The sequence below is a fragment of the Barbus barbus genome, assembly GCF_936440315.1.
Source record: "Barbus barbus genome assembly, chromosome: 26".
Lineage (NCBI taxonomy): Eukaryota > Metazoa > Chordata > Actinopteri > Cypriniformes > Cyprinidae > Barbus > Barbus barbus.
Genome location: NC_136754.1, coordinates 1,631,910 through 1,659,116, shown reverse-complemented (window position 1 = coordinate 1,659,116; position 27,207 = coordinate 1,631,910). Strand labels below are relative to the sequence as shown.

At 34.2% G+C, this 27,207-nt stretch overlaps 3 protein-coding genes across 3 annotated transcripts; all 3 read left to right on the top strand.

The window, feature by feature from the left end:
* The first annotated feature begins 9 nt into the window (after window positions 1-9).
* LOC306845713 (uncharacterized protein) lies at window positions 10-11,434 on the top strand. The gene is made up of 9 exons (XM_079378664.1): window positions 10-93; window positions 339-517; window positions 4,848-4,975; window positions 5,978-6,073; window positions 6,237-6,376; window positions 7,028-7,301; window positions 7,464-7,645; window positions 8,800-8,858; window positions 11,081-11,434. Exons 3-9 carry the CDS (start codon window positions 4,921-4,923, stop codon window positions 11,229-11,231), a joined length of 957 nt encoding a protein of 318 aa, XP_079234790.1. The 5' UTR covers window positions 10-93; window positions 339-517; window positions 4,848-4,920; the 3' UTR covers window positions 11,232-11,434.
* A 2,115-nt stretch (window positions 11,435-13,549) lies between these two features.
* Window positions 13,550-16,734, top strand: admp (anti-dorsalizing morphogenic protein; the record flags this gene model as incomplete). Its single annotated transcript, XM_079378743.1, has 5 exons — window positions 13,550-13,817; window positions 14,601-14,731; window positions 14,819-14,941; window positions 15,125-15,320; window positions 16,316-16,734. The coding sequence occupies 5 exons, from the start codon at window positions 13,550-13,552 to the stop codon at window positions 16,732-16,734; spliced, it is 1,137 nt and encodes a 378-aa protein (XP_079234869.1).
* Window positions 16,735-19,218: 2,484 nt separating this feature from the next.
* Window positions 19,219-27,122, top strand: cib3 (calcium and integrin binding family member 3; the record flags this gene model as incomplete). Its single annotated transcript, XM_079380040.1, is given in 7 exon segments — window positions 19,219-19,281; window positions 19,284-19,364; window positions 20,377-20,411; window positions 21,504-21,615; window positions 23,040-23,187; window positions 24,762-24,957; window positions 27,101-27,122. Coding segments are annotated over 7 exon segments (657 nt in total).
* Between the last annotated feature and the right edge of the window lie 85 nt (window positions 27,123-27,207).

Here is a 27,207-nt window from a genome sequence, read left to right as displayed (position 1 = left end):
CTGTCTGTCACTCGCTCAACGTGCAAGCAGAATTTAGGTTTGTGTGTCTGGATCCAATTTTGTTTTGTCATGTGGTTGCTACAACATTATTAGGTGAGTGCTAGGGCATTTCTATGCAGTTGATAGTGTGTTCTAAGTGGTTGCCAAGTTGTTTAGATGTTTTCTGTGGTTCTCTGCATGGTTGCTGGAATGAAAAACACCACTCTTAGTTTAGTAGTTTAATCCAGTTTCTCCAGTAATCTCCTCACACATGAATGAGCGCCGGAGAGGTTACTAATATATAACTACATAATATGACCTAATTATACAAGACTGTTTTTCTCTGATGGTTGTAATAGGATATCTCCTTGAGCGCCTCCAGACTGAAAGATAAATAGATAGCCACAATCCCCATCAGTACCAGACGTCTGGCATCAGAGGGAGCTGGACAAGTCTGTCTGTCTGTCTGTCAGAGAGAAAGTGACTCACATCTGATCCGCTGCAGTTCATTCTACCGACAGAGGAGGACTCACAGCAGGTATGTGTTTTCACATATGAGAGCAGGGCTGTACCCACCATGTGGGCAGAAAATGTACATATTTATACCACTTCATATAGTTAATCAAATACACACGAAGAGTGCCGTTTTCCTCCAAAACAATTACCATGGTTACAAATGTGATATCCATTTTTTTTTTTTTTTACAACAGCTTAATAAACAAGCAGTTATTTAAGAGACTTATGTTTTATACACCATATTGCCTGTTTTTGCTCTATTTCACCAATAAAAATAATTCCAAACAGCTGTTTGCGTCTCTGAGCAACATGAAGGTGTTTCGTTCCTGAATGAATCAACCTTTAAATGATTCAGTTCAATCGCAATGACTCATTTAACAGTGATTTGTTGCCTATTGGCGGTTTTAATTTCACATTTCCACATTTTCCCCCGATTTCAGCATTCAATGTATTATGTTTAATATATCAAAACATTATTTATGCATTTGTAATTGCAGGTTAAATGCATTCATGTCTTGCATTAAACAGTGTGTAAATACATCTAAATTCCAGAGGTGAGTCGCATGACTTGAGTCTGACTCGAGTCGCAAATTTAAGGTCTTGTGACTTGCTTGACTAAATAAAGAAAATGACTCGACTTGACTTGGACTTGAGATCCAGTGACTTGAGCCTTGACTTGACCTTCATGACTCGGCAGGACTTGACTTTATAACAACTCTAATTATTATTTATTTCGCTGGCGTTTGCCTCTCAGAACAGTACTTTAGTGTCGAGTATCCTTCTTTGTAAATCAATATATGGAATTGTACCACGGAAATCACAGTGTTTTATCGATTAGTGATATTTCTCTTGAACCCAAAATCCAAGAAATGTCGGCAAAATGGCCCTAATATGAGTTTTTATATTTATAACATACCATATCTAGTAATATTTTCAGCGCGACTGCCAACAGTTCAGTTACGCGCTTCTCTAAGCAACACACTGAATACTGAACGAATCAACTGTTTTGAATGAATCCGTTCAATGAACGCTTCTGTGATAAACCAGTGGTTTGCTACCACTTACTGTTATCTTGAAAAATAATGTATGCTACTTCTGCGCACTGACTTGGATCTAATTTATGAGCCTTAAAATGTCATAAAATGCACACATCAAAATTTTCTTGAAGAGAATGCCCCTGAACCCGCCTACCAATATCCATTTTGTGACCTCGGTATTTATAAAAACCTGCGTACGGCCTTGTATGAGAATATAAAAATTGAAGATAAAACATAGTTTTAAAATAATATTAATGCCTTTTTACATTATATTACAGGATATTAAAAGACAATGGGATCAGAACATGCTTTTAAAATAAAAAAAAATGCTTTTGCTTTTGTTTTTTAGATGACTCATAAACAACAGCAGTGATGACAGCGGTGCATTATATAAATGTGTGTATGTGTGTATGTGTGTATATATATACAATGCATTTATTTTATATAGCGCTGTACAAAAAAGCTTACATAAAGGAAAACACAACAATAAAAACAATAAACTATAAATGCAACAAAAGATAAATCACAAAAAGCAATACAACAAAAAACTAATCAAATAAAAGCATTCCTGAAAAAGAATGTTTTGAGAGAGGTTTTAAAAACAGCTAAAGAATTAGCATCCCTAATGTCATCTGGGAGAGAATTCCACAGCTTTGGAGCATATGTTGAGAATGCCCTGTCCCCCCTAGATCGCAGACGTGTTTTAGGAACAACTAAGAGACCATGCTGAGACGATCGCAAATTGTGAGATAGCGGTGTTAAAAGATCTGCCAAATACTTTGGAGTGTGACCATGCAGAGCCTTGTATGTAAGCATTAGAATTTTAAAATCTACACGGTATTTAACCAGTGTAACATCTTCAAAACAGGAGTTATATGATCACTAGCCCTAGCCCCAGTTAAAATTCTAGCTGCTGAATTCTGCAAGTATTGCAATTTTTTAAGACAAGATTTGGACACTCCATTAAGGAGAGCATTGCAATAATCAATTTGTGAGAAAACAAGAGAGTTAATCAATTTTTCAGCAACAGAAAAGGGCAACATAGGCCGAATATGTGCAATATTTCTAAGATGAAAAAAGGAGGTCTTAACCATGTTCTGTACAAACGGCTCAAATGACAGGGTGGCATCAAAGATAATGCCAAGGTTTTTTAATTTACTTTGTAGCTCTAGCCCAACACCATCAACTGACAGAGCTATAGAAGCAGCAGTTCACAGTTGGTGGGGAGAGCCAAGAAGCATGACTTCAGTTTTGGAGCTATTCAGACACAGAAAATTGTCAGACATCCACAACGTAATCTCAGAAATACATTTGGAAAGATGAGAAACATCCACAAATTGACCAGGTTGAGAATGTATATAAATCTGAGTATCATCAGCATAGAAATGATAGCTGAGGTTAAGGGATCTTAATAGCTGCCCAAGAGGATAGATATAAATGCTAAAAACAGGGGACCAAGAACTGAGCCCTGTGGGACACCAGTACAAACAGGATCTACATCAGACCTGGAACCATCCATTACAGTAAAAACAAATTGACTGCGACCCATAAAATATGACCCATATTTTATGTCCCAGATACACCAAAAACAGTTTCCAGTCGATTAAGTAAAAGCATGCGGTCAACAGTGTCGAAAGCTGAACTGAGATCAAGTAAGATGAGAACCGAGAGAGAGCCAGAATCAGAAGCTAACAGTAAGTCATTGACAACTTTAACCAGGGCTGTTTCAGTTCTATGCAACTTCCTGAACCCAGATTGAAGGGGCTCAAACAGATTATTGACCGTTAAATGATTGTGTAACTGAGACGAAACAACACCCTATAAAATTTTTGCAATAAATGGAAGGTGTGAAATTGGACGAAAGTTGTAAAGATAGATAGACAGACAGACAGACAGACAGACAGACAGACAGACAGATAGACAGATAGACAGATAGACAGATAGATAGATAGATAGATAGATAGATAGATAGATAGATAGATAGATAGATAGATAGATAGATAGATAGATAGATATTATATATTTTGTTACTTGGCAGTTAAAAGTTCATGTAATTGAGGCAAAATAACAGTATCACAAATTGGATTATAACCAAAGAAAATTAGCTTCTTAATGAATATAATATTTTATCAATAAAATCATAAAATGATCTACTTAGATCTGGATCATGAAAACTATATTTCTCTCCTCTGCACCTGCGAGTGAAATCCCACATTGCTATCGTTATTGTTGAAGCAACACTCTTTCATGAAGTCTGCAGAAACGGAGGGCCTCAGCATCTGAGCTTCATTCATCTCTTTGAAACCTTCCCTCAATTCATATGCATCATGTGGAGGAGGGTCCCAGATCTCTCTGAATGCATTATTATGGAAAAACGGCTGCTTTTAAGAACAAACCAGCTCATTTTATATTCACGAATACTGTTGCATGTGTTCAAACATCTCTCGCTGATCTGATGGATGAAAACAGCACAGCAAACAATATGCTAGGGGAAAGCTATGACTGATTGGTTGTGATTCAGGAGTTTCTTTGACCAGATTAGTGGGTTAATCAGCTGGCACTGGTCTTTGTAGTGCGAGGTTTAACCTGTTTAGTGATTATAATGACTGAGGTGAAAACAGCTCGAGAAGAGGAAACATCAGAGCATCAGAGAAACATGCCCAATACACACAGAGCAATTTAATGTAGGAAACGCAACATCAACTACATAATATAATAATACAATAGAGCTGAGATTGAACTGTGTGTCAGGAGGTTTTCACAGGAAAATGACCAGTTGATTGATTCACACTGTTGCTAATGATTAATATTTCCTAATAATGTGTTCAGTTAATTTTTTAACAACTTTAGATAGATCTAAACACCATTTACACAGATAGACATTTTCTGATGTTTTAACAGAAACTTTAATAAATGTGAAAATATTCAGAGGGAAAGAAAAGAAAAGACAGTCTTACACTTTCAAACAGACTCACACACACCATTTGTTCTGATGTGGAATAAACACAAAGCTCTCGACAGGGGGCAGGGGCCTGTTCACTGCTTTGAGCCCATTTTGTTTTAAGTGAAGGTGCTAAATACCTTCCCCCTGAGATAAAAGATGATTAATACCTTTGAATGAGGGCTGCTTAGTGGCTCAGAGTCCTTTAAGTACTTAATTAGTGAAAGGATGGGTCTGACAGCATACGCGAGCAGCGCTGAAGAGCTGAGGAGGTGTGGAGGAGATGCTCTTTGATCTGCTGGCCTCCTAACAGCAGGCATTAGAGTCATGGAAATTTGATTAGGTCTCTCCCATTCACCTCACACGCTCCGCAGCAGTTGACCCGATGCAGGTATAAATATCCCAGAGGAGCAGGACTGAAGACACAGACCTGACACGAGGAACATTATGGATTTACTGCCGCTGCTGGTGTTTCTTCTGCTCTGCGCCGTCCATCAGACCTGTGAGTGATGAGCATTTGTATCATTTATCAGATGTGTTATTATTCAAGATCATCCTAATTTAATGGCGCATGTGACTACAATATGTGACCCTGGAGCACAAAGCCAGTCTTCAATTTGTAGCAATAGCCAAAATACATTGTATGGGACAAAATTATTGATTTTTCTTTTATGCTAAAAATCATTAGGATATTAAGTAAAGATCATGTTCCATGATCTTTACTTAGTAATATGCATTGCTAAGAACTTCATTTGGACAACTTTAAAGGTGATTTTCTCAATATTTTGATATATTTTTATCCTATCCTAACAAACCATGCATCAATGGAGAGCTTATTTATTCAGCTTTCAGATGATATATAAATCTAAATAAAAAAAAATACCCTTATGACTGGTTTTGTGGTCCAGGGTCCCATATAATCTGTTTGTGAATGCAGTCTGCCATGTGATTGATAAAATGTAAGGCTTTTGAAATATAAAAAAGTTAAAATGACAAGTAATTTAATGTGAAACTTTATATGGTATCGAAAGACCATGTTTTTTAAGTGCCTTTTTGTTGCAGTGGTATATAAATATGGTAGAAATTCACCATATATAATTCACAAGGCATCTGATAACATGCTACTGCCATAGTAATTTATGACATTTAAGGTACCATGTTGTTTTTTTATGTACTGCATTTTAATTTTTAATTTTAAAATCATACTATTATAGCTTTCATAATATTATGAATTAGTATTTATTTTCACATTTTCTACTTAAAATTTGAGTAATTTTGTTGTGTTTTTAAATACAAGTTTTACATGTATTTTATTTGTTTTAATTTTAATTATTTTAGTGCTTTAAACAAAAGTCTGTTAAAATGTATTTTTATTACATTTTTTAGGATATTAACCAGTAATATCCCTGGTCACATGCATTCATGCCACTTCATTCATGCAAATGATGCATTTTCTCAGTTTTGGAGTAATATGACTTTGATTTGTGTATTTTGTGTCATTTAGTCACAGCTGTTTTAGGTAAAAATACAGAATCCAGAAACCTGTTCACAGAGAGAGCCTGCTGTAGACGCCAGAGTCACGTCATCTACATAGGCAAAGGTTTGATGTAGTTATTCTATATAAGTAAAAATAAATGTTTAATGAAATGCAACATAAATATTCTACCGTTTTTATAATCATGTTGTCAAATCTTGTGTTTAAGTAGCTTGTTTTTATGACTGTATCTGTCACTTAATTTCGTACCTTTATTTTCATGTAACAGATATTTCTGGCAATCCTGTGAATGTTGATGTGGGCGTGTGCAGAACGCATTGTGGCCAATCAGTGCGCTCTGTGTCACTGGAGGCGGGGCTAAGGGCCTCCAAATACTCCTCAATGCTGGAATTCCTGCGACACAAAAAGGTGAAGCATTTCTACAGCCGACCACTAGATGCCAACATTTATCTAAATGCTTTTTAAGTGTGCTTTGTTTGAGTGATTTTGCATGAATAAACAACTATTTCATTAAACAAATAATATTAATAATAATGTTATAAATTAATTGTTAATACATGAAATATGCAATGTATATTTATATAAATCATATATTTATAATTATAATATAATCTTTATTTATATCACCATTTTTTATTATAAATATATATATTTTTTATGTATTTATTATATGTCATTTAAATAGATAAACAAGATAAATTATTAATAAAAACATATTCTTTAAATATTTAGATAATTTATTTAGAAAAAAATGATTCATTGAATTTACAAAAATTTTTAAGGTAAGTGGTTGCAATCCATTTATTTTAGCTACATTTAAATAAACAAATTTAGTTTGACTAACCTTCAACAAAATTTGTTTAAATCTAGCTAAAATAAATGGATTGCAACCACTTACCTTAAATATTTAGTAGCATTTTTTCAGTGTAAATGACACAAATTTACACAAAATAATGAATTTAAATCAGTTTTTTTAATTTTACTGGAAGTATCTAGAATAATGGGTTATTCATACACATTAGAAGCCCAACTTAATATGTTTGTCCGTAACCATTATAGATGAGGCGTCTGGATCAGTCCTCAGGAGCTGCAGACTCCATCAGCGGTTCCCCGTCCTGCGGTCTGAGCTCCACCTGCGAGCCGGCCGGGGTGCGTGTGGACCGCGTGATGCTGTATGAAGGTCTGCGGGAGGTCGAGGTCATCGAGGACTGTCACTGCGAAGCCAAAATGAGCCAGTGTGTCCGAGCGCCTTTGCTGAAAACATACTACTCTGAGACTCCGTACGAGACAGTCATAGACGCGGGCAAATGTGTCGGATCGAAAGGGGCACCAGGTAAGAAAAAACTGAATAAAATCCCTTTATAATCACTATGCATTAGAATATTCCCCTAATAATCAATTCTATTGGTTGTAGGAAAGAAACTAGCAAATAATAACTTATGTGCCCCTAAATGTGTGCACTAATAAATACTAATCGTGATTGTTTTTCTTACAGAGGGGTTTTCATGCGTGCCGACTAAGTTTGATTCCACCCTCATTGAAACTCCAAACAAAGTGGAGTTGATCCAAACAGTGGCCCAATGCAAACTAATGGAGGGATGTTACCGAATCCCGTATGTGGAGTATCACTACGAGATCACAAACAACGATGACGGAGTCAAAGTAGAAAGCCTGAGAGTGAGTAAACCAGCAAACAATTGCATAAATTGAGTCTCAACTGTGGGTAAATTAATTTTATTTTTTTTATTTTTTTTGCACAATTTCCAGGGTTTTCAACCAATTTCTAATAGTGGGTTATTTTTTTAATGCTTTATTCTAAACTATATATTTAATCGCTGTCTGATTTGGTTGCTTCAGCCATTAAATGTAAATCTCTCTCACTGGTTGCATCTAAAAAAAATGGCATAATGTAATAATGGTTGTTTATTATTAATAAAACCAGCATTTTAGATATTGTATATAAATTAAATGTATTATATAACTACATATTACAGTGGTTATTGTAACCAAACCAATAGCTGGTCTTTACTGAAATGAAATTTAATCATCCGATGCTGAAGCTAAGGATCTCACACCAGTAAATGCTGCTAGTCAGAAAGGAAATTAGTCATTTCCTTGTGATCCATGCTTGTTTTCTCCAAAGATCAGGATCCATTTCCCCCCTCCGAACATTTCCAGTTCACATTTCCATGATTGGACAGCACTGAACTCAAGTGTGAATACACATGAAGATGTTGCACACTAACAACTACTTAATACACAGTTTACAAATATTTTGCAATAACAATAGATGCTTTAATTTAATGCAAAAGCATGATGGCATCATTATTTCTGAGGCAAAATGCCATGAAAAAGTCACAAAATGTCCCAAATATTTAAAATGCAGAGACAAAAATTAATTCTTTGTTGTTTTATGTCATCTAATCTGTGATATTTTTCAATATATTCTGTTCTAGGCCATTTAAGTTTAGTGTGGCTTTAAAGTATTGCATATGCATGTTTTTATAGAGTTTTATTTTACTTTTATAAATTATTATTACCATACTCTTATCAAAAAAAATTTACAAATGCCCCTGAAAATCAGTTCCGAATTCCTATTAAGTATTAGTTCATTCATAAAACAGATCCTAAGCCATTTGATAATGTTTATTGAACACATCCGTGTCAGATGTTCTCTGTCTGTCGCCGCTCTCACAAAAGGTGCGAGGAGGCCACAAATGGTCCCTGCAGGTGCCAAATCAAAGCACTTAGCATGTTAACAGACCATCCCGCATTAACAGGAGGTGGGGAACTCATGGCTTCTCTCTCTTGTGTTGCTAATGTTCTTACAGGAAATAGATGTTGGCAGATGTTTGGGAAGCTGCACCTCAGGGAGCCGCTGTCTTCTCAGGTACACGCCGCACATCTGACTTTACACACAGCTAAGCAAACACACACACACACACACACACCCTTTACAGTGCGCACTAAAACACAACACTGTTTGCTTTGACACTTAGGTCAGTCTTTAATCCAAAGCAGAAATACAACAGTTAATTATATTTGTGATTTACTTTGTTTTCTAATGTGTATTACACATTTCCAGGGTAGTTTTTTGGTGATGATGGTGATGATGAAAAAACGTATGATGAAATACAGTGTAAAAATAATAATTCTACACAGTCTGGCAGTCATTGATACTGTAAATGAAATCAGTCAATGAATAAAGTATAAAAGTACAAATAAAATATATAAAGTGAAATAAAACGTATTTTTAAATAATAACTTTTTGTAAATGTTTTTGTCTCTTATGTTCACCAAGGCTGCATTTATTTGGTCAAAATACAGTAAAAACAGCAAGTTTGTGAAATATTATTACAATTTAACTGTTTTCTATTGTAATATATTGTAAAATGTAATTCATTCTTGTGATCAAAGCTGAATTTTCAGCATCATTCAGCGTCACATGATCCTTCAGAAATCATTCTAGAAATTATATTTTAAAACATATTCGAACATTATTTTAAATTGTACTAATATTTCACAATATTACAGTTTTTACTGTATTTGATTAAATAAATGCAGCATTGGTGAGCAGAAGAGACAAAAAAAAGTCTCTGGAAAATTTTGGAAAATTATTCCTATTTTTTGACCTGTAGTGTATATAAAAGTATAAATGTAGGATCTATAGATATATATAAGAATCATGTTGTTGTTTCCATCCTAAATTAAAGTTGAACTCAAACTCACTGAGGTTTCTATTTACATTAACAACTTTAAACCTTAAAGCTTTTGTAAAGGTTAATGATCAAATGTAAAAATAGGTTGATTGACAAAAGGGACGTGGATTAGTGAGAAATAATGCTAGGGCTCATTATAATGTGTGATACTCAGATGGTGTACATTTTGACAATAAAAGACTAAATTGACTAATACAAGATCTAGTTAATACATTTTCACTAGTGAGATATTTAAAACTGCAAAAATATTTATATTTGGCAAGTCATTTGATGTTATGGCTGTATGTCACTATATATCACCATCACCTTCAACTTAACCTAGCTAAGACAGAACTGCTTGTAATTTCAGCTAACCCATCGCTTCATCACAATCTCAGCTTCCAGTTAGGCTCATCTACCATAACTCCTTCAAAAACAGCCAGAAACCTTGGAGTTGTGATTGATGATAAGCTGAATTTCTCAGACCACATTGCTAAAACTGCCCGGTCCTGCAGATTTGCATTATATAATATTAAGAAGATCAGGCCCTTTCTCTCAGAACATGCAACACAACTCCTTGTTCAGGCTCTTGTTCTGTCCAGATTTGACTATTGCAATGCTCTCTTGGCAGGTCTTCCAGCCATTTCTATTAAACCTCTACAATTAATCCAAAATGCCGCAGCAAGATTAATCTTTAATGAGCCGAAAAGAACGCACGTCACACCTCTGTTCATCAATTTGCACTGGCTACCAATAGCTGCTCGCATTAAATTCAAGGCATTAATGTTTGCCTACAAAACCACCACTGGCTCTGCACCCCTTTACCTAAATCCTTTACTTCAGACTTATGTGCCCTCTAGAAGCTTGCGTTCTTCAAGTGAACAACGAATTATTGTACCATCCCAAAGACACAGAAAAACACTTTCAAGGACTTTTTCATTAACTGTTCCCATCTGGTGGAATGACCTGCCCAACTCAATCCGAGCAGCCGAATCCTTACCCATCTTCAAGAAACGGCTAAAAACTCATCTGTTCCATCTTTACTTGACCCTCTAACTCTAGCACTATCTATTCGAATTGTATTTTATCTATGTCTTTTTATTAAAAAATAACAATAATAATAATAATTATCTGTACTGCGTTAGGCTAACCAAGACTTGTAATAGCACTTGCACGTTGTTGCTCTTTTGTTGCTTCTTATGTCCTCATTTGTAAGTCGCTTTGGATAAAAGCGTCTGCTAAATGACTAAATAAATAAATATATTTTTTAACATTATTTTAAAAAGCATTGCTCATTTTTAGTGTTCAAACTGCACTTTTTTACAGTTGAAAAGTTATTTAGTTAAACCTTTGCCATTGATCATTTGAGTGCATTTTATTATGTGTTGACTAACAGATGCATATGTTTCTGCAGGAGCGCGTCTGATCTCAGTGAATGTCTGCTGTGGGCTGAAGGACAGGGCAACGCTTGTGTTCCTCAAGACTACGAAAGCCACACTTTCCTCAGTCAACACGCCCAAATCCGCACCATTCTGGCCATCACTTCCTGTCTATGCCAGTCTTAAACACTACTGGACGACAACTACAGTGGGAACTTCTTGAAGTTCCCCTCGTGGATCATTTGCTCGGCTGTAATGTCAGGTTTGGGGATGTGCATTAATGGACAGCGATTTAAAGGCATGATGCAATGATGTCATTCTGATATTTTTGTAATATATGTAAATTATGTAAAAAGTATTTTGTAAATAAAATCTATGTCACAAAGTGGAAAAACAGTCTTTCAGCACCATCTTTGGAATACATGACAATCTGCACAGAACTACTAAAGAGAGTTACACATGCAAATCATGTCTCAGTTTTAAATCACGTTACAGATCAACCAATAATTAAAGCGTTAGCAAGTAATGCAAATGAAAAAGAGGTGTCACATATGCAAAATAGCCTATGAAATATTATAATCTCAAATACATCAGAGTAATAGATTATAGAGAGGCAATTTAAAGTTATTGCCAACTGAAATTAGAAAGTAACCCAATTTGGTAAAAGACAATTTCTTACATTTTTGGAAATTGTATCTATAAAATGTACAAATTAGAATATACACAAAATTATAAACCAGTGCACAAAGATTTATATATATAAGTGTAATCCCAATTAAATAAAGAATAGAAATTGAGTTAATGCAAAAATAAAAATACAATTTACTTGTGGACAATTTTGCATATTTGATAGATCGACACAGACAGACAGATAAAGTCATTTCATATGCAAAATAGCATACAAAATACTGTAATTCCAAAAAAATTATTTAATTATTATCGAGAGGCAATTCAAAGTTATTGCAAACTGAAATTATATATTCAAAATGTACAATTTACAGTATATACACATAATTATAAAGTACACAAAAACAGCCTATATACAAAAACCTGTAATCCCAAATAAATAATTATGCAACTGGACTTGTGGACAACATGTGCATTAACATTTACATGTTTTTAAATGGATAAATACTATAGAGAGCTAATTCCACACAATTTTAGAAATTATTATATGCATTTATATGTGGGTGGTGATGGCGCAGTGGATAAGACACATGCCTTTGGTGTGAGAGACCCGGGTTCGAATCCACTGTGAGACACCAATGTGTCCCTGAGCAAGACACTTAACCCCTAGTTGCTCCAGAGGCGTGCGACCTCTGACATATATAGCAATTGTAAGTCGCTTTGGATAAAAGCGTCAGCTAAATGTAAATGCAATGAATTCACAATATACATTTTTTTCAGAAATTAAATGTCCAATTTACATTATGCACAAAATTGTAAACAAGCACACAAGAAAAGCTAAATTTTGGATGTTCGGACAGCACGGTCCAAAATGCACATTTCAAATGCTTTGTTGCAACTGTTTGTGATTTGTGACATATAAGTGAGTAAATTGCAGCATCCAAAAAAGATAGTATTTGCACAAACAAATAGTAGGCCATGGTACAGACAGTATTTGCACTTAATATAGCCCAGTCTTTGATTGTGTGAGAGGCATAAAATGCCACCATGCTTGGAAGATGTCAACCAAATCAGTCAACAACTCTGAAACTAGAATAAATGATTGCAAGATGCCATTGCAACATCAGTCTCCTTCAGCATTAATATAACAAGAGCTCATGCCATCCATTAGTATTAAGAAATCTCCGGATCAACACACTGTAATGAGCCCCTAATGAAAGCAAACAATTAAAGATGAGAAATTAAACCAGTCTAAACCATTATTACATTAACACTCGAGCCCATTTATTCAAAGTCATGTTCTCATACGAGACTGTAAATCCAGTGATGCGATAAAATGGACTCAAATCTCTGTTTAAGCAGATGTGTTTGCAATTAGCACGAAAACACAGGGCACATGCTGGAACCTTCTCGCGGTGTTTGTCGAAATAATGATTGTTCCTGTATCACATTATCCTCCTTTGTCTCAATTAATGGATCCGTTTAGAGGGAAGTCACCACCCGCTGTGCGCAAACTTGGTGCCAAATCCACTTAACAGACAAAATGTAAAACTATTAAAAACTTTAACTATAATTTAACTATTTTAATTCTTAAATCGACATATAAAAGGCTTATTTATAGCATAGCACGTTTTCCTCCCAGGATCTCTCCACAGGACCACCAGTCCAGTTCGCACCTTGTTAACACCGCCATTAGATTTGCTTTACATTCACTGATTGTTGATTTACATTTGCGCCTAAATAGCAGCTCTTTACGGCTGTTGACCGAAGACTTTACCAACATCATATAAAGGTCTGCCAATCTGGCGGTGCTTCATTCAGTCCAGCCCCAGCTACCAAAGCACATCTCTTGAGGATCAGTCAACATGTTGTCCGCAATGATCTGGATCTCCATGATCGGACTCGCCGTCTGCAAACCATCTGTGAATCACCTGGAAAACGAGTCTGAAGAAGTGCGCTCGGAGGCCATCAGGAGGCTTTTGGAGGTGTTTGGGATGGAGGATCCTCCTGCTGCTCTGGTTCGAGGACACAAACAGCCTCCTCAGTACATGCTGGACCTGTATAACACCATCGCAGATGTGGACGGAGTCACCAAAGACCCGACGCTCCTGGAGGGAAACACTGTCCGCAGTTTCTTCGATAAACGTAAGATTTCTTCATTGACTTGAAGTGGGACAGTGAACATAAAACAAGTATCTGGGATGGAAAAATGTTTGTTCTTTTCGTAATAAATGTAACTGTAAAAATACAAGCTTATTATCTCAATAAAATTCTGTGAACTAGCATCAAAGTTTGATTTCAACGCTTTTTGATCTGTTTTGAAAAGGTAAAGGTTGATTTTGATGTTTTCCTTTATTCACACAATCTCATCAGTTTAAAAAGATCTTTAAGTAAAATAATATTTTTAGTGTTTGCAGTTTCATCCAGATTCAATATGTGTATACAAAACTCATTTAAACAAGCATTTTTTAAAATCCAGAGAAATATTTTGATAATAATGGAATTAAAATAAATTAATGAAAAATAAAAATGGAACTAAACCAATATGGAATTGCATATAGTTTATATTTAAAAGTTTAAGCTTAGCTGTATGTCTTGTGTTCAGGATTTAAACAGAAGTCTGAGAAATCATGAGAAACGTAAAAAAAATCAACATGTATAGCCTATTTTATTTATGTTATGAAAAATGGAATTGTTTGACCATAAGTGTGTATAATTAAACGTGTAAGTCTAGTTGTATATTTTAGTGAAGCATGTACTTAAATATTCAAGATTGTACGAATAAATGTGAGGTTTTGAGAATGGCGCATTAAGACCTGTATTCATCAGCTGCTAATCTGAATATTGAGGTGGGGATGGTGTGGCATATGCATAAAGTGTGTGTGATTGTGTGTCAATTCTCACTTCTGAATTATGACTTCTCTTTAGTGCACAGCGACCAAATCGAGTTTCTGTTCAACATGTCCTCGGTAGCTAAGAGTGAGAAGATCCTCACAGCCGAGCTTCATCTGTTCAAGCTCACACCGTCGCTCACGTTCAACAGACATCACTTCTGTCAGGTACAGTATTTACAGTCTGAAAAGAAAATGATGTGCTTTTAAAAGAAGGTTCTTCAGGTGAATCATTGCAGTTATGTTTTTATGCAGGTCAGTGTCTATCAGGTTCTCGATAGCAGCAAGAAGAACGTCTCACAAGGGAACAAGCTGCTCTCATCCAGACTGGTGCCCATCCACTCCAGCGGCTGGGAGGTCTTTACCATCACTCAAGCTGTAAGTATGAATAAAATCACACTTTCTGAGAGGTTTTCTATGACTATGTGGGGTCTTCCAAACTTTAGGTTGTATTTGAGTTCAAATGCTGCCTTAGAAGGGAGCAGAATAGGTTTTAGAACAGACCCAAAGAGTTGTCTGTGCAAATTCTCCTCAATAATAAATATGTTTAATATCTCAAAGGTGCGCTCCTGGATGTCAGATGAAGGTAGTAATCTGGGGCTCCTGGTCTCGGTCAGTACTCTAGCAGGTCTTCAGATGGACCTGAAAACGGTGCGTTTCTCATCAGCCCGTAACCACCATCATAGCAAACAGCCCATGCTGGTCCTCTTCACTGATGATGGCAGACGGCCGGTTTCTCTGGAGATCACGCCTAAAGGTATGGCATATATGTCTCTTTAATAGCTCAATTAGACTGATGTTTCTTCACAGTAATCTCAAATGAGTGATGCTTCAGGCTGTAGGGATTTAAACAAATAACATCGTGTCCTAAACAAAGAAGTTTGGGGATCTGCGGAAAAATTTAAAGAAAAACAGTGCAAAATATGTAACAATAAAAGAAAGTAGCTAAAAAAACATATAGGGTTTAATAATAAAAACAGTGTTGTAAAAATATATATACAGTAAACAATAATAATAAAAAAATTTAATAAAAAAGTACTTAATAAAACATTTAATACAATAGATCTCACAGTACATTATTATATATATATATATATATATATATATATATATATATATATACTATAGAGAGTAGAAAAATATTGCAATGTAATAGACACAGGGATAATATAGTTAGCTAAAATTAAAACTAAAACCACTTTTAAAACTAAAAGTGTAAAAGTTTGAAGAAAAACTGTGTTAAATTGTAACAATAAAAATAATAATAATAATAATAATAATATAATGTTATAGTAAATAATACAGTGTTATAGTAAATAACAATACACTAATTAAATAATTAATTAAAAAGTGCTTAACTTATTAACTTAAAATAATATAACATTACATCTAAGAATATGGTACTATGGAGAGTTGAAAAAATGTAGTAATAGAAACACAAAAATAATTAAAGTAAAATATAAAAAAACTAACAGAAAATTAAAATATGGACACAAAATATAAAAATTTTAATTAATTAAAAATTTTAATAAAAATATATTAGTATCTCATTGAGTAAAACTAAATAATTGTTTTCAATTAATATTTTGCGCATTTATAAATATATGATTGTTAATATTAAATAAAATATAGGGTTTTCAAAGTTTTTTAAATACTTTTACTGACTTTTACATTTTAAGTTGAGTGTCACTTGCACAAGGATGATCCTATCTGGAGGTCCACGGCATCTAAAAGTTTTGTCTTTGTCTTCAGGTTCAGATGATTCAGCCAGTCTCCCGTTTCCCAGCCTGCTTCTCTCGGCTGAGGCTCGTCGTAGCGCTCGCTCCACAGACTATGATGAGAGCGGGGAGAAGATGTCGTGTCAGCGTCTGCCGCTCTATGTGGACTTCGAGGAGATCGGCTGGTCCGGGTGGATCGTGTCTCCGCGTGGATACAATGCTTACCACTGCAAAGGCTCCTGTGCCTTTCCTCTGGGTCAGAACATGAGGCCCACCAACCACGCCACGGTCCAGTCCATCATCAACGCCCTCAAACTGACTAAAGGCATCGAGATGCCATGCTGCGTGCCTGACAAGCTCTTCAGCATTAACCTGCTGTACTTTGACGACAATGAGAACGTGGTTCTGAAGCAGTATGATGATATGGTGGCCGGCAGCTGCGGCTGTCACTGACCAGCCTCATTCACAAATCTGGACTGGACTCTTGTGGCAGGACGGGTTTGTAAAATATGTAAATAGATATCAAATTTTAATATATGGAGGAGCTTGAGTTGGTCGCTTGTAAATTTGTATATTGCATGTGGTGAACTATTATAAAGTCTAAATAAATTCTTACACAAAAATGATGGATAGAGTTGTGGTTGTTGCCAGATAATTTATACATATGGCAAAAACGGACTTTTTTCCTTCCCCTCTTTTTTCTTTTCTGCTTTTTCTTTTTTAGCTTTCCCCTGTTTATTTTTTTTCTATCTTGCACGAAAATGATGTAGAGTTGTGTTTTTCCTGTGGTTGTTGCCAGATAATTTGTACTGCAAAAAACACATTTTTCTTTCCCTGTTCTTTCTTTTCTTTCTCTCTTTTTTTCTTTTCAGCTGTTCTTTTTAACCCCTTCCCACTTTTTTGTATCTTACACAAAAATTATGTACAGAGCCAGTTTTTTTTCTGTGGTTGTTGACAGATAATTAATATACTGCAAAAAAAAAACAATCTTTTCTTTTTTCTTTTCCCCCTTTCTTGTTTTCTTTTACGCTGTTTGCTTTTCCCTATTTTCATGCTCTGAAACCATTCTTTTCTTCCACTATTTCTTTCCTGTTCACTTTTGCCATTTTTCTTCCTCATTTCTCTTTTTTCTCTTTTCCATTTTGCTTTTCTTCTCTTCTTTTTACCCATTCTTTCTGTTTAATTTTCCCCTTTTCCTTCCCTTTTGCTTTCCCCCTTTCTTTTTCCCTTTTATTTTATTTTTTCTTTCCCTTTTTCAATACACTTTTTTCTTTCCACCTCTTTCATTTTTCTTCTCTTTATAGCCCTGTTTTTCTCTTTTCTTCCCTTCTTTTTTCTTCCCCCTTTCATACTCTTTTCATTTTTCTCTTTCCCATTTCTTTTTCCTCTTGTTTTTTCTTTTCCATGCTTTTCCTTTTTCATCCCCTCTCTTTCTCCTCCAAACAGAGGGTTTTTGAAATCTTTCAGTGATCTGCATCTGATCATTTATCAGCTCATCTCACATTAATCAACCAATTAGTGATCTGCAGATGCAAACATCACCCGAAGATGATGACAGAAAAAAAAGAAAAGAAAAACAGTCCAAAACAAAGAAATACAAACGTAATATAACAGTAAACTTTAGGCTGATTTGAATCCGTCCAGACGAGTTTTCCCACGTGATCATACAGGGAGAAGTGCCAAGAAAAGCAACAGGTGACAGGTAGAGATATGAGCCGTTATCCAGAGAGAAAGTAAAAGAACAGCAGGTGAACAGCTGCAAGATCAACTGATACCGTTCAGCCTCTGTGCCAACCAATTCAACTCACAATAGTGCGCCGACGCACCAGTGCTTGCATATTTAATGCCATAATTGAGATGCATTTGGCGATATGAACACAATACACCGAGCTGCTTTTCATGAGATCCCTAGTCAATACACTAAAATGACTGAAAGCAGCATGAAGCAAGAGTTTCTCACAAAACTCAGGACTAGGTCACATTTCGCTCCTCAAAAAAAAGGAAAAAGAAAGAAAGAAAGAAAGAAAGAAAGAAAGAAGAGTAATCATTGAGAATAATGGGGTAAAGTCAAATATAAAAAATTCAGACACATTAATGAGCAATGTTGTTATTGTTAAACTATTAAAAAAACATTTTGTTAATTGATATAAAGCTGAAAGACAATAAAATAAAAACTAAATGAAAATACAAATGTTGCCTTGGCAACTAACTGAAATAAGTTTAAGGTGAAGCACTATACTAAAAGTGAAATAAAAACTATTTCTAAATATTAAAAAAAACTAAAAAATAAGAAAAAAAGTTTTAATTGTCATAGAAATCCGTAAAAAATCATAGTCCCAATATTAGTTTTTATTTTTATTTTATACATTTTTCTTATTTCTTTATAGTTTAAAAAATTACACTAAAATTTTAATAAAAATGGAATTAAAAAATTAAATGGAAAATATATAAAAAAGTACATAATTAAAAATATTTAAAAAACTGTCAGTATATAAATAAAAATACATTAATAATGCGATTGTTTCAAAATTAGTCTTTTTATGTTATACATTCTTATTTATTTGTTTGTTTTATTTTTATTTTATCAAATATTACTTGTTCTTCTTTTAATATACAGTGATATTTTCACCAGAAAGTGGTCAGTTTGTTCTTCCGAGGTCTTGTTGTACAGTAGAAATCTCTTAATGTGCCCTCAAAATATCGAAATATCACACAATAATTATGTAAATATGAACACTGAATATTGTTGTATACTTCCAGCGTTCCCAGCATGTGAAAGGGTCAGTAATCTGACGCTCAGATGTCTCCCCCGCTCTCCCTTTGACCGACAGGACACATTCATGTCTAAGAGAGACTGCCATTGACGGCAGCTAAATGATGAAATGCTGCCATTATCAGAGAACTAAAGGCCTCGCAGCGGCCGACACCTGATCTGCCATGTCTCACTGCGGCCCTTTGTGCCAGTATTTCATATCTGAAATATCTGCTGGCATTCGGCTGCTCGAGAGCCAGTTTGCCATGGAGCTGCAAGAATGGGGAACAAACAGACCATCTTTACATCCCAGCAACTGGACGCATATCAGGTCAGTCATCATTTTTGATATCACGCCATACTGTTTAAAAGTTTAGGGTCACTAAGTTTTTAATGATTTCGAAAAAAGCATTCAAGGAGACTGCATTTATTTAATAATTAAAAATAAACAGTAATAGGCTATTGTGAAATATTATTACTAATATAATATATTGTAATGTATTGGGGTGGTGATGGCGCAGTGGATAAGACACATGCCTTTGGTGTGAGAGACCCGGGTTCGAATCCACTGTGAGACACCAATGTGTCCCTGAGCAAGACACTTAACCCCTAGTTGCTCCAGAGGCGTGCGACCTCTGACATATATAGCATTTGTAAGTCACTGTGGATAAAAGCGTCAGCTAAATTAATAAATGTAAATGTGTAAAATGTGGTTTATTTCTGTGATCAAAGCTGAATTTCCAGCATCATTACTCCAGTCTTCAGTGTCACATGATCTTCAGATATCATTCTAATATACTGATTTGCTGCTCAAGAAACATTTCTAATTATTATCAATGTTGAAAACAGTTGTTGCTTCATATTGTTGTAGAAACTGTGAAACACTTTTTAAATTTTTCAGGATTTGATGAATAGAAAGTACAAAAGAACAGCATTTATTTGAAATAGAAATCTTGTATAGCATTATAAAATGTCTTTACTGTCACTTTTGATCAATTTAATGCATTTTTGCTGAATGAAAGTATTAACTTGTTTTGAAAAAAAATCTTACTAACCTCAAAATTTTGACCATCACATGCATCTATTTAAAAATTACATGCAATTTATTTATTTTTATGCAAAAATTACACAGATGCACTATTGAAAAGTTAAAATGGCCAAGATAATACTGAGAATTCATATTCAAATTGACATATTAACAGCTATTCGTGAATATGTATGAATGTTTTGCACCTCATAATTTTTCTTCACACAATTATAAAGCATTTGCAAGAAGGTCATTTCTGGAGTAGAAATGCTGCTTAGTAAATCATTGCATGTTTTTTCTTCTCTTATTTTTGTAGGACTGTACTTATTTCACCAGAAAAGAAATTCTGAGGTGAGATATTATTAAAATACTTGCTGGTTTTATATGGCTGAAATCGAAAAGTCATCTGAGCTGCCTAGTTCTCACTGTCAAGTCAGCTAAAACGGGATATCAGGTAAAATGGGCCAAATAAGGTTGTAGCATCATATCTCTTTAAATGTTTACAGAAAATCACAATAACTGATCTTGCATTGTTGCTTCAACACTTGTTGACATGTAACAATAATTATTATTGGTCTGAGTTTTTCAAGGCGGGCAGGGCAGTGTTACATAAAGATTGTCAGAGAAATTGAGCCTGACATTTCATTAACCACTAATAAGGGTACTAACGCAATTATAAGTAAGCTTACCAACAAAGCAAAGGTTTATGAACAAAGTCTTGACATGCTCTTTCAAATAAAAAATATTATAAAAAGGTAATTTTAGGTAGAAATGGCTGGGTTAAGCTAAAATGGGCCACAATTTTCAGCTAAAATGGGCTTACACACACACATTTACACAGAAATTGAATGTGAAAATAGGTTTATAGGCCTAGATATGTATCCATACAAAATCTTAACAGTCTTGCAAGCATAGACACATACATGCACACAAAATACACCAATGCACAGAAACACACACATACGACATGATCAGTTCATTTTTAATTGCATTGTTTAATTAAATCTGCATTCAACTTTCTATTTAATGAAATACATATGTGGTGTTGCTATGGCACACTAAAGATAATAGTGTCAATTTACTGTTAAAAATAAACTGATTTAAGCTGGAATTACCTGTGTTGTTCTCTGGCCCACGGCTGGCCCATTTTACCTGAATGTTGTGCCATGGCTCAAGAAGGTACCTCCTGGTACTCTAACTCTTATCATTTTAAAACTTTTATACTTTATCACATTTAAAAATATAAATATATTTAAGAGACCCATGCTAATTTATAAGAAAATCATTAGATCTCATGCATAGCTTATTTGATGGTAAGTCATTTAACGGCCCATTTTAGCTGACTTCACCCTAAACAGTATGAAGATGTCATATTACAGACTTATGTGATAGATAGTGATAGTTGAGAAGAGATGTCAATGAATGTTTGTCGTCTTTGCTCAGACTGTTTCATCGATACCGTGATTTAGCTCCGCAGCTCGTGCCGCTGGACTACACGAATCAACCGGAAGTGCGTTTGCCCTACGAGCTGATTGGCAGCATGCCAGAACTGAAGGTACACCGCATCTCACTCCTGTTCCTCATCAATTATGAACCTCCTACTAATTGATCGCAGTCTTGGTGAGGTTAAGCGTTATCAGATCCCTCAAGAGAACCAGCAGCTTAGTTTAGTGTAATGAAGTGTTTGTATTAGCAAAGAGAAAAAAACAATCCTAAAGCATCTGAGACAGGCATATAGCCTGCAGACACTTGATGAAATTATACTGTATTCTAAATGAGTGATTTACCAATAATATAACGATGGAGGTTACCATATGCAAAAATGAGTTGTCTGATATGTTTTCTCTCAGCTGTTGAGGATTCAGAACTAGTGATGCCAGATTCGCTATGTTGCCAAGTCTGCTGTTTTCCCCTGGAATTGGGCTACTTTAAAGGGATAGTTCACCCCAAAATGAAAATTCTGTCATTAATTACTTCGTTCATCTTCGGAACACAAATTAAGATGTTAAACATGTTAAATATGTTAAACAACACAAATGTATCTAATCCTATTTTATTAACCAGTGTCTTTGCTGCTGACCTTTGATGATCCAGTTCAACCATATACTAATAAGCAAAAATGACTTTAGATAAACTAACAATTGTGCTTCATTTTTTTTTTGATTGCTGAAGAGTGTTGAACCTTTGCTGAGGTTTATTCATTACACTTTTTGGTGTGAAAGGGCTTTTACATTTGCTATAATTAGAACTTCTTGTATTAAAAACAATCAAGCCTTGCTCATATTTAAAAAGTAACACAAAAGTAACGTAACGCATTACTTTCCATAAAGTAGCTAAGTAACGTAATTAGTTACTTTTTTAGGGAGTATCGCAATATGGTAAAGCATTACTTTTAAAAGTAACTTTGCCCAACACTGGTAATTAATGACAGCATTTTCATTTCAACGCTTTAACACTGTTGCCGCGGGTTGTTTTTCGTGTCCTAGGGTTGAAGCGAACCCAATAATGTGATATTTATTGTCCCCCGGAGCTCAATATTTACTGGGGGACCCCCTCAAAACACAAAACAAACAGAAACAGAGAACAAAAAGAACAAAAGAGCACTGGTTGAGGTGGATATTTATCTAAAATCCACTGTAGGAAACAAAACTTTCAGATGTCTTCAGTCGTTTTTAACAACGAAGCATCTCTTTATTGCGCATGCAGCTTGTAAATGACTCAAGAAGGTAAAGACGATCCATAACGATTTATATACAAAAAGATTACAAAAATGGTTTACGAGATGGTAATTTCCTATGAATTCATACGGCGTTAATCGAAAAACATACGATTTTCCGAAAAAACCCCGTCCCCTAAAAATAACGGTCCCTGAGGCCTAAGCAGATCGTACGGAAACGTACGACTGAGATTTTATGAATTCATATGAATAGAACCAACAGTTTTGTGATTTTATTGAAGAAAATGTTGTGTTTTATGTAGGACAATCCGTTCAGGCAGAGGATCGCTGAGGTTTTCTCAGAGGATGGAGAAGGAAACATGACTCTGGATGACTTTCTGGACATGTTTTCAGTGCTGAGTGAAATGGCACCACGGGACCTGAAGGCATATTACGCTTTTAAAATCTACGGTAAATTTTAAACAAACTTTTTGCTTCTACGTATAAATGATCAACCCTTTGTGGGGTTAGCTAAACTGGTGAGCTAACGGATTCTTTTACACTTTAACACTGAATAATCAAATTATACTTTTTTACAAGGTTACTAAGCAAAAGATGGATGCATTTTTCCCAGTTATGTTACCAAAACTCATGAATCTTTTAAAAATATTATAAAGAATGTTTAAAAGCATGTCAACTAATTCATTAAGAAAGTGTTTATTTAAAAAAAATACTTTTTAATGAAAACCCAAACCTCAAGTTATTAATTTCTTTCTTTAATCATGTCATTTATTGAGCAATTGTTAAAACTATATCACAGAAGTTATGTAATAAGATAATAAATAATCACCTAAAGTGATGTTCTAGTTGAAAGGACCAATGTTAATTAGTATTATTTATATAATAGTATAGTTAATTAGTTAGTCTTTTTAATTTTTCAATATTAGGCCTACTATTAAGGTTAATTTTAAATTAGTTTTAATTTCCACTTTTCCAATTTTTGTTTAGTTTAAGTTTTTTTTTTTCTTTATCTAGTGTTTTAATTTCAAATTGGGTTCAATTGGCACAAATGTTTTTAATAGTTTAATAGTTTAATGTTTTAATAGTTTTAGTTAACAATAATAACCCTGGAAAGTACACGAGGTTATAAGTTTATTTGTTCTGGCAGCGCACGAAACCATTTGATACCTCAATTTTCTATTACTATTCATGTAGATGAACCTGCAGAACCTTAACTGACATATTAATATCAATAATTCACACGTTCATTAAAGAGGGAACTACCTATGAAAAGCATGCAGCTGTCTAATTAAACAACAGAATAAAAGATCTCAGAGAATCTGATCTGCTGCTGTCATCAGAAAAAACCTCTGTACTCATGCAACATTAACACGGGGTAAATGATAACGCTCTCAAACAATAGAGAACAATGATTTCAACAAGAGACTATGCTGAAATATGCATCTTATTCAGACTCAACGAAACAAAGTGTGGTGGGCCCCATATAAAATAAATAAAATATACAAAAAAAATTAAAATATATTCTAATTTATAACAATTCTCAATAATAAAATTTAGACAAATAAATAGATATTTAAAAAAAATTCATTTATGATTAATATAGTGCAAATTTAAATTAATAAATAATTTTTCTTGTAGTTATACATTGTGAAATGCCTGTGAATGTGCTAACTATTAGTGATAAATACAACATTATTTACAGTATTTCTTTATTCTTTATCCAAATGATTTTCAGTGCTTTTTTGCATTTATTCATCTTAGTTATTGTTAATTTTGGCATTTACTAATGCATTATTAAAATCACGAGTTGTGCTTGTTAACATTAGATAACGCACTAACATGAATTAACAGTGAACGACTGTATTTTTATTAAAAAACATTAACAAAGATGAATAAATAGTGTAATAAATGTATTGTTCATGTTAGTTAATGCATGTTAACAAATGACAGTAAAGCGTTACCAATCATTTGAGCAGCACCAACAGAAGTGTTTTCTTACAGCTTACCCTCGTTCTTCCCTCTAGACTTCAACAACGATGACTTCATCTGTAAATCAGATCTGGAGAAAACCTTAAATAAACTGACACGTAACGAGCTGACCGAGGACGAGGTGAGGATGGTGTGTGAGAAGGTGATGGATGAAGCTGATCTGGACAATGACGGCCGTCTGTCTCTAGAGGATTTCCAGCAGATGATAGTGAGAGCGCCTGACTTCCTCAGGTGACAACTACACACTGGAAATGATGCTTAACCTTTCGATTCTACATAGAGTTAGCAACCTTTTGTGGGGTTTGTTAAAACCAGTCTGGAATGAAAACTAGGGTTATCAGGGATTCACTCTACTCACGATTCGATTCACTTTTCTTTTTTTTTTTGCAAAATGAGATGAAAACAAAAACTCTATAACGAAAAAGAGGCCCTGACTCAAGCCTCTGGTCCGAGACACCCATCCTAAAGAGAGGGGGGGTCCCCCCCTTCGCAAAAAAAAAAGCTCAAAAAGAGCCACTTGCTGGTCAAAAAAAGCCCCCCAAAGTTTAGGCCCCCTAAAATTATTAATTATAATTTTAAGACAGATTATAAACTAAATGTCCTTTTATTATTGCTTGGACAAAATGCACAACGTTTCTTTGTGAAATTGAACTATAACACTATAATAATATACTAATATGGCACTTGCATATTGTTGGTTTTGATTGCATTTGTAAGTCGCTTTGGATAAAAGCCTCTGCTAAATAACAAAATGTAAATATAATGTAAACGTAAATAACAAAACTAAGCTCCAAATCAACTAAATAACACAAATGAAAGAAATCTCTTCATATAAACATACTAAGGCTTTGTCTGTGCTCTTTCCTTTAAAAATGAGAGTCAACCACTGCATTTTAGTCATCATCCAAACATAGATGCTGCATACATGAGCGGTTTTTAATCTAAATTAGATTGTATAATTTCCAAATTTGAAGCAAAAACAGAATGGTTTGACTGAATGATACTGTATACAATATCTGCATGAAATGAAACAGAAGATGAGCTGAATGAGATGGCAGGTGACGCTTTAAGCGTTTTCTTGGTTTCCGCTGAAAACAAAGCAGTGTTGCACTAATGAGCTTTAATATGCATTATACAGAGGCAAGATGAAAAGAAAAAAATATCGTTAATCGTTACATCTCTAAAAACTGTAAGAGAATGATGCTTTGGATTTAATTGAGTAAATAATCACTCAATCTGATGTTTGGTTTGGAACATGATTATTACAGTTAAATAAAACTAAAACAAACTGTGACATGAAATAAAACTTTAACTGAAATTCAATAAAAAAGTATTTTATTTCAACTAGTTGCCAAGGCAACATTTCTCATTTTTAGTTTAATTATGTATTAAAACAACTAAATCGAAATAAAATACTATCCTATACTATAATAAAAACTATATAGATATATTGCCAAAAAATGAAAACTGAAAATATAAAAGCTAAATCAAAATATAAAAATTAGTAATAAAAAATTATAATATCTCAGTGATACTAAAACACTCAAATCAGCATTATTTTAGTATTTATATATGCTACTATAGTTTTTTTTTTATATTTTCAGTTTTTGACTTTTTCTAGTAATTTTAGTTTTTTTTTTATGTTACTATTAAGGTTTAAATCATTTTTATGTTTCAGTTTTAGTGGTTTTAATTTTTATTTCCACTTAGCAATCTTAGTGCTCTTGTTAAACTAATTTCAGTTTATTACCAAGGCAATTAAGCACATTTTTACCATTTTAAAGGAATATCCTAGTTTAATACCACTTAAACTGGTTTCAGCATCTATGACATTAATATGTTGATTTGTTGGGTCTACATGCTTTTCCATTAAAGACCAAGATTTGCCCCTCGTTTTGATTTTCAGGGGCATTTTCCACTTTTATGAGGGTTTATTTTTTAACCATTTAAAATCGCTGTCATTCTTTAAATCAGATATGTCTAGCCTGTCGATAGGTGGTTTCACCAATTAAATCAAATCAATATCACATATTGTATGTATAACAAGGCCTAAACGTAATATAATATTCAATCATTTTGAATTTCAGTGACATTTGTGACCCTGCTGTACTATAAAAACGTTTTGAGGTTGTAAATAAAAAGATTATTGGAAAACATTTAGCAGGAAATATAATTTTAGCCTTTCTACATCAAAAGTTAGCATTTAATTCTACTTGTTTATTTGGAATTATTCATAAAATTGAGCAATTTCTTAATGAAAATGGTTTCATTTACACATTTGACATTGACTAATCAACAGCATACAGATGATTTTTGATAGAGCTGGCTGTTTATGTTTTCAAGCCTGAAACTGTGTTGATTTTCTCTCTTCTAGCACCTTCCACATCAGGATATGAAGATCATCTGGACACTGAATGACAGGAAAATCACTTTCTAAAGATGATGTAAGATCTTTCAGAAGTCAGGTACAGATGTTGGCTT

Excerpts from the sequence above, each read along its gene's own strand:
- LOC306845713 (XM_079378664.1), top strand. The coding sequence starts at position 4,921 with ATGGATTTACTGCCGCTGCTGGTGTTTCTTCTGCTCTGCGCCGTCCAT. Across the intron at positions 6,074-6,236 it reads CGTCATCTACATAGGCAAAG|ATATTTCTGGCAATCCTGTG; the intron begins GTTTGATGTAGT and ends TTCATGTAACAG. Across the intron at positions 6,377-7,027 it reads AATTCCTGCGACACAAAAAG|ATGAGGCGTCTGGATCAGTC; the intron begins GTGAAGCATTTC and ends TAACCATTATAG.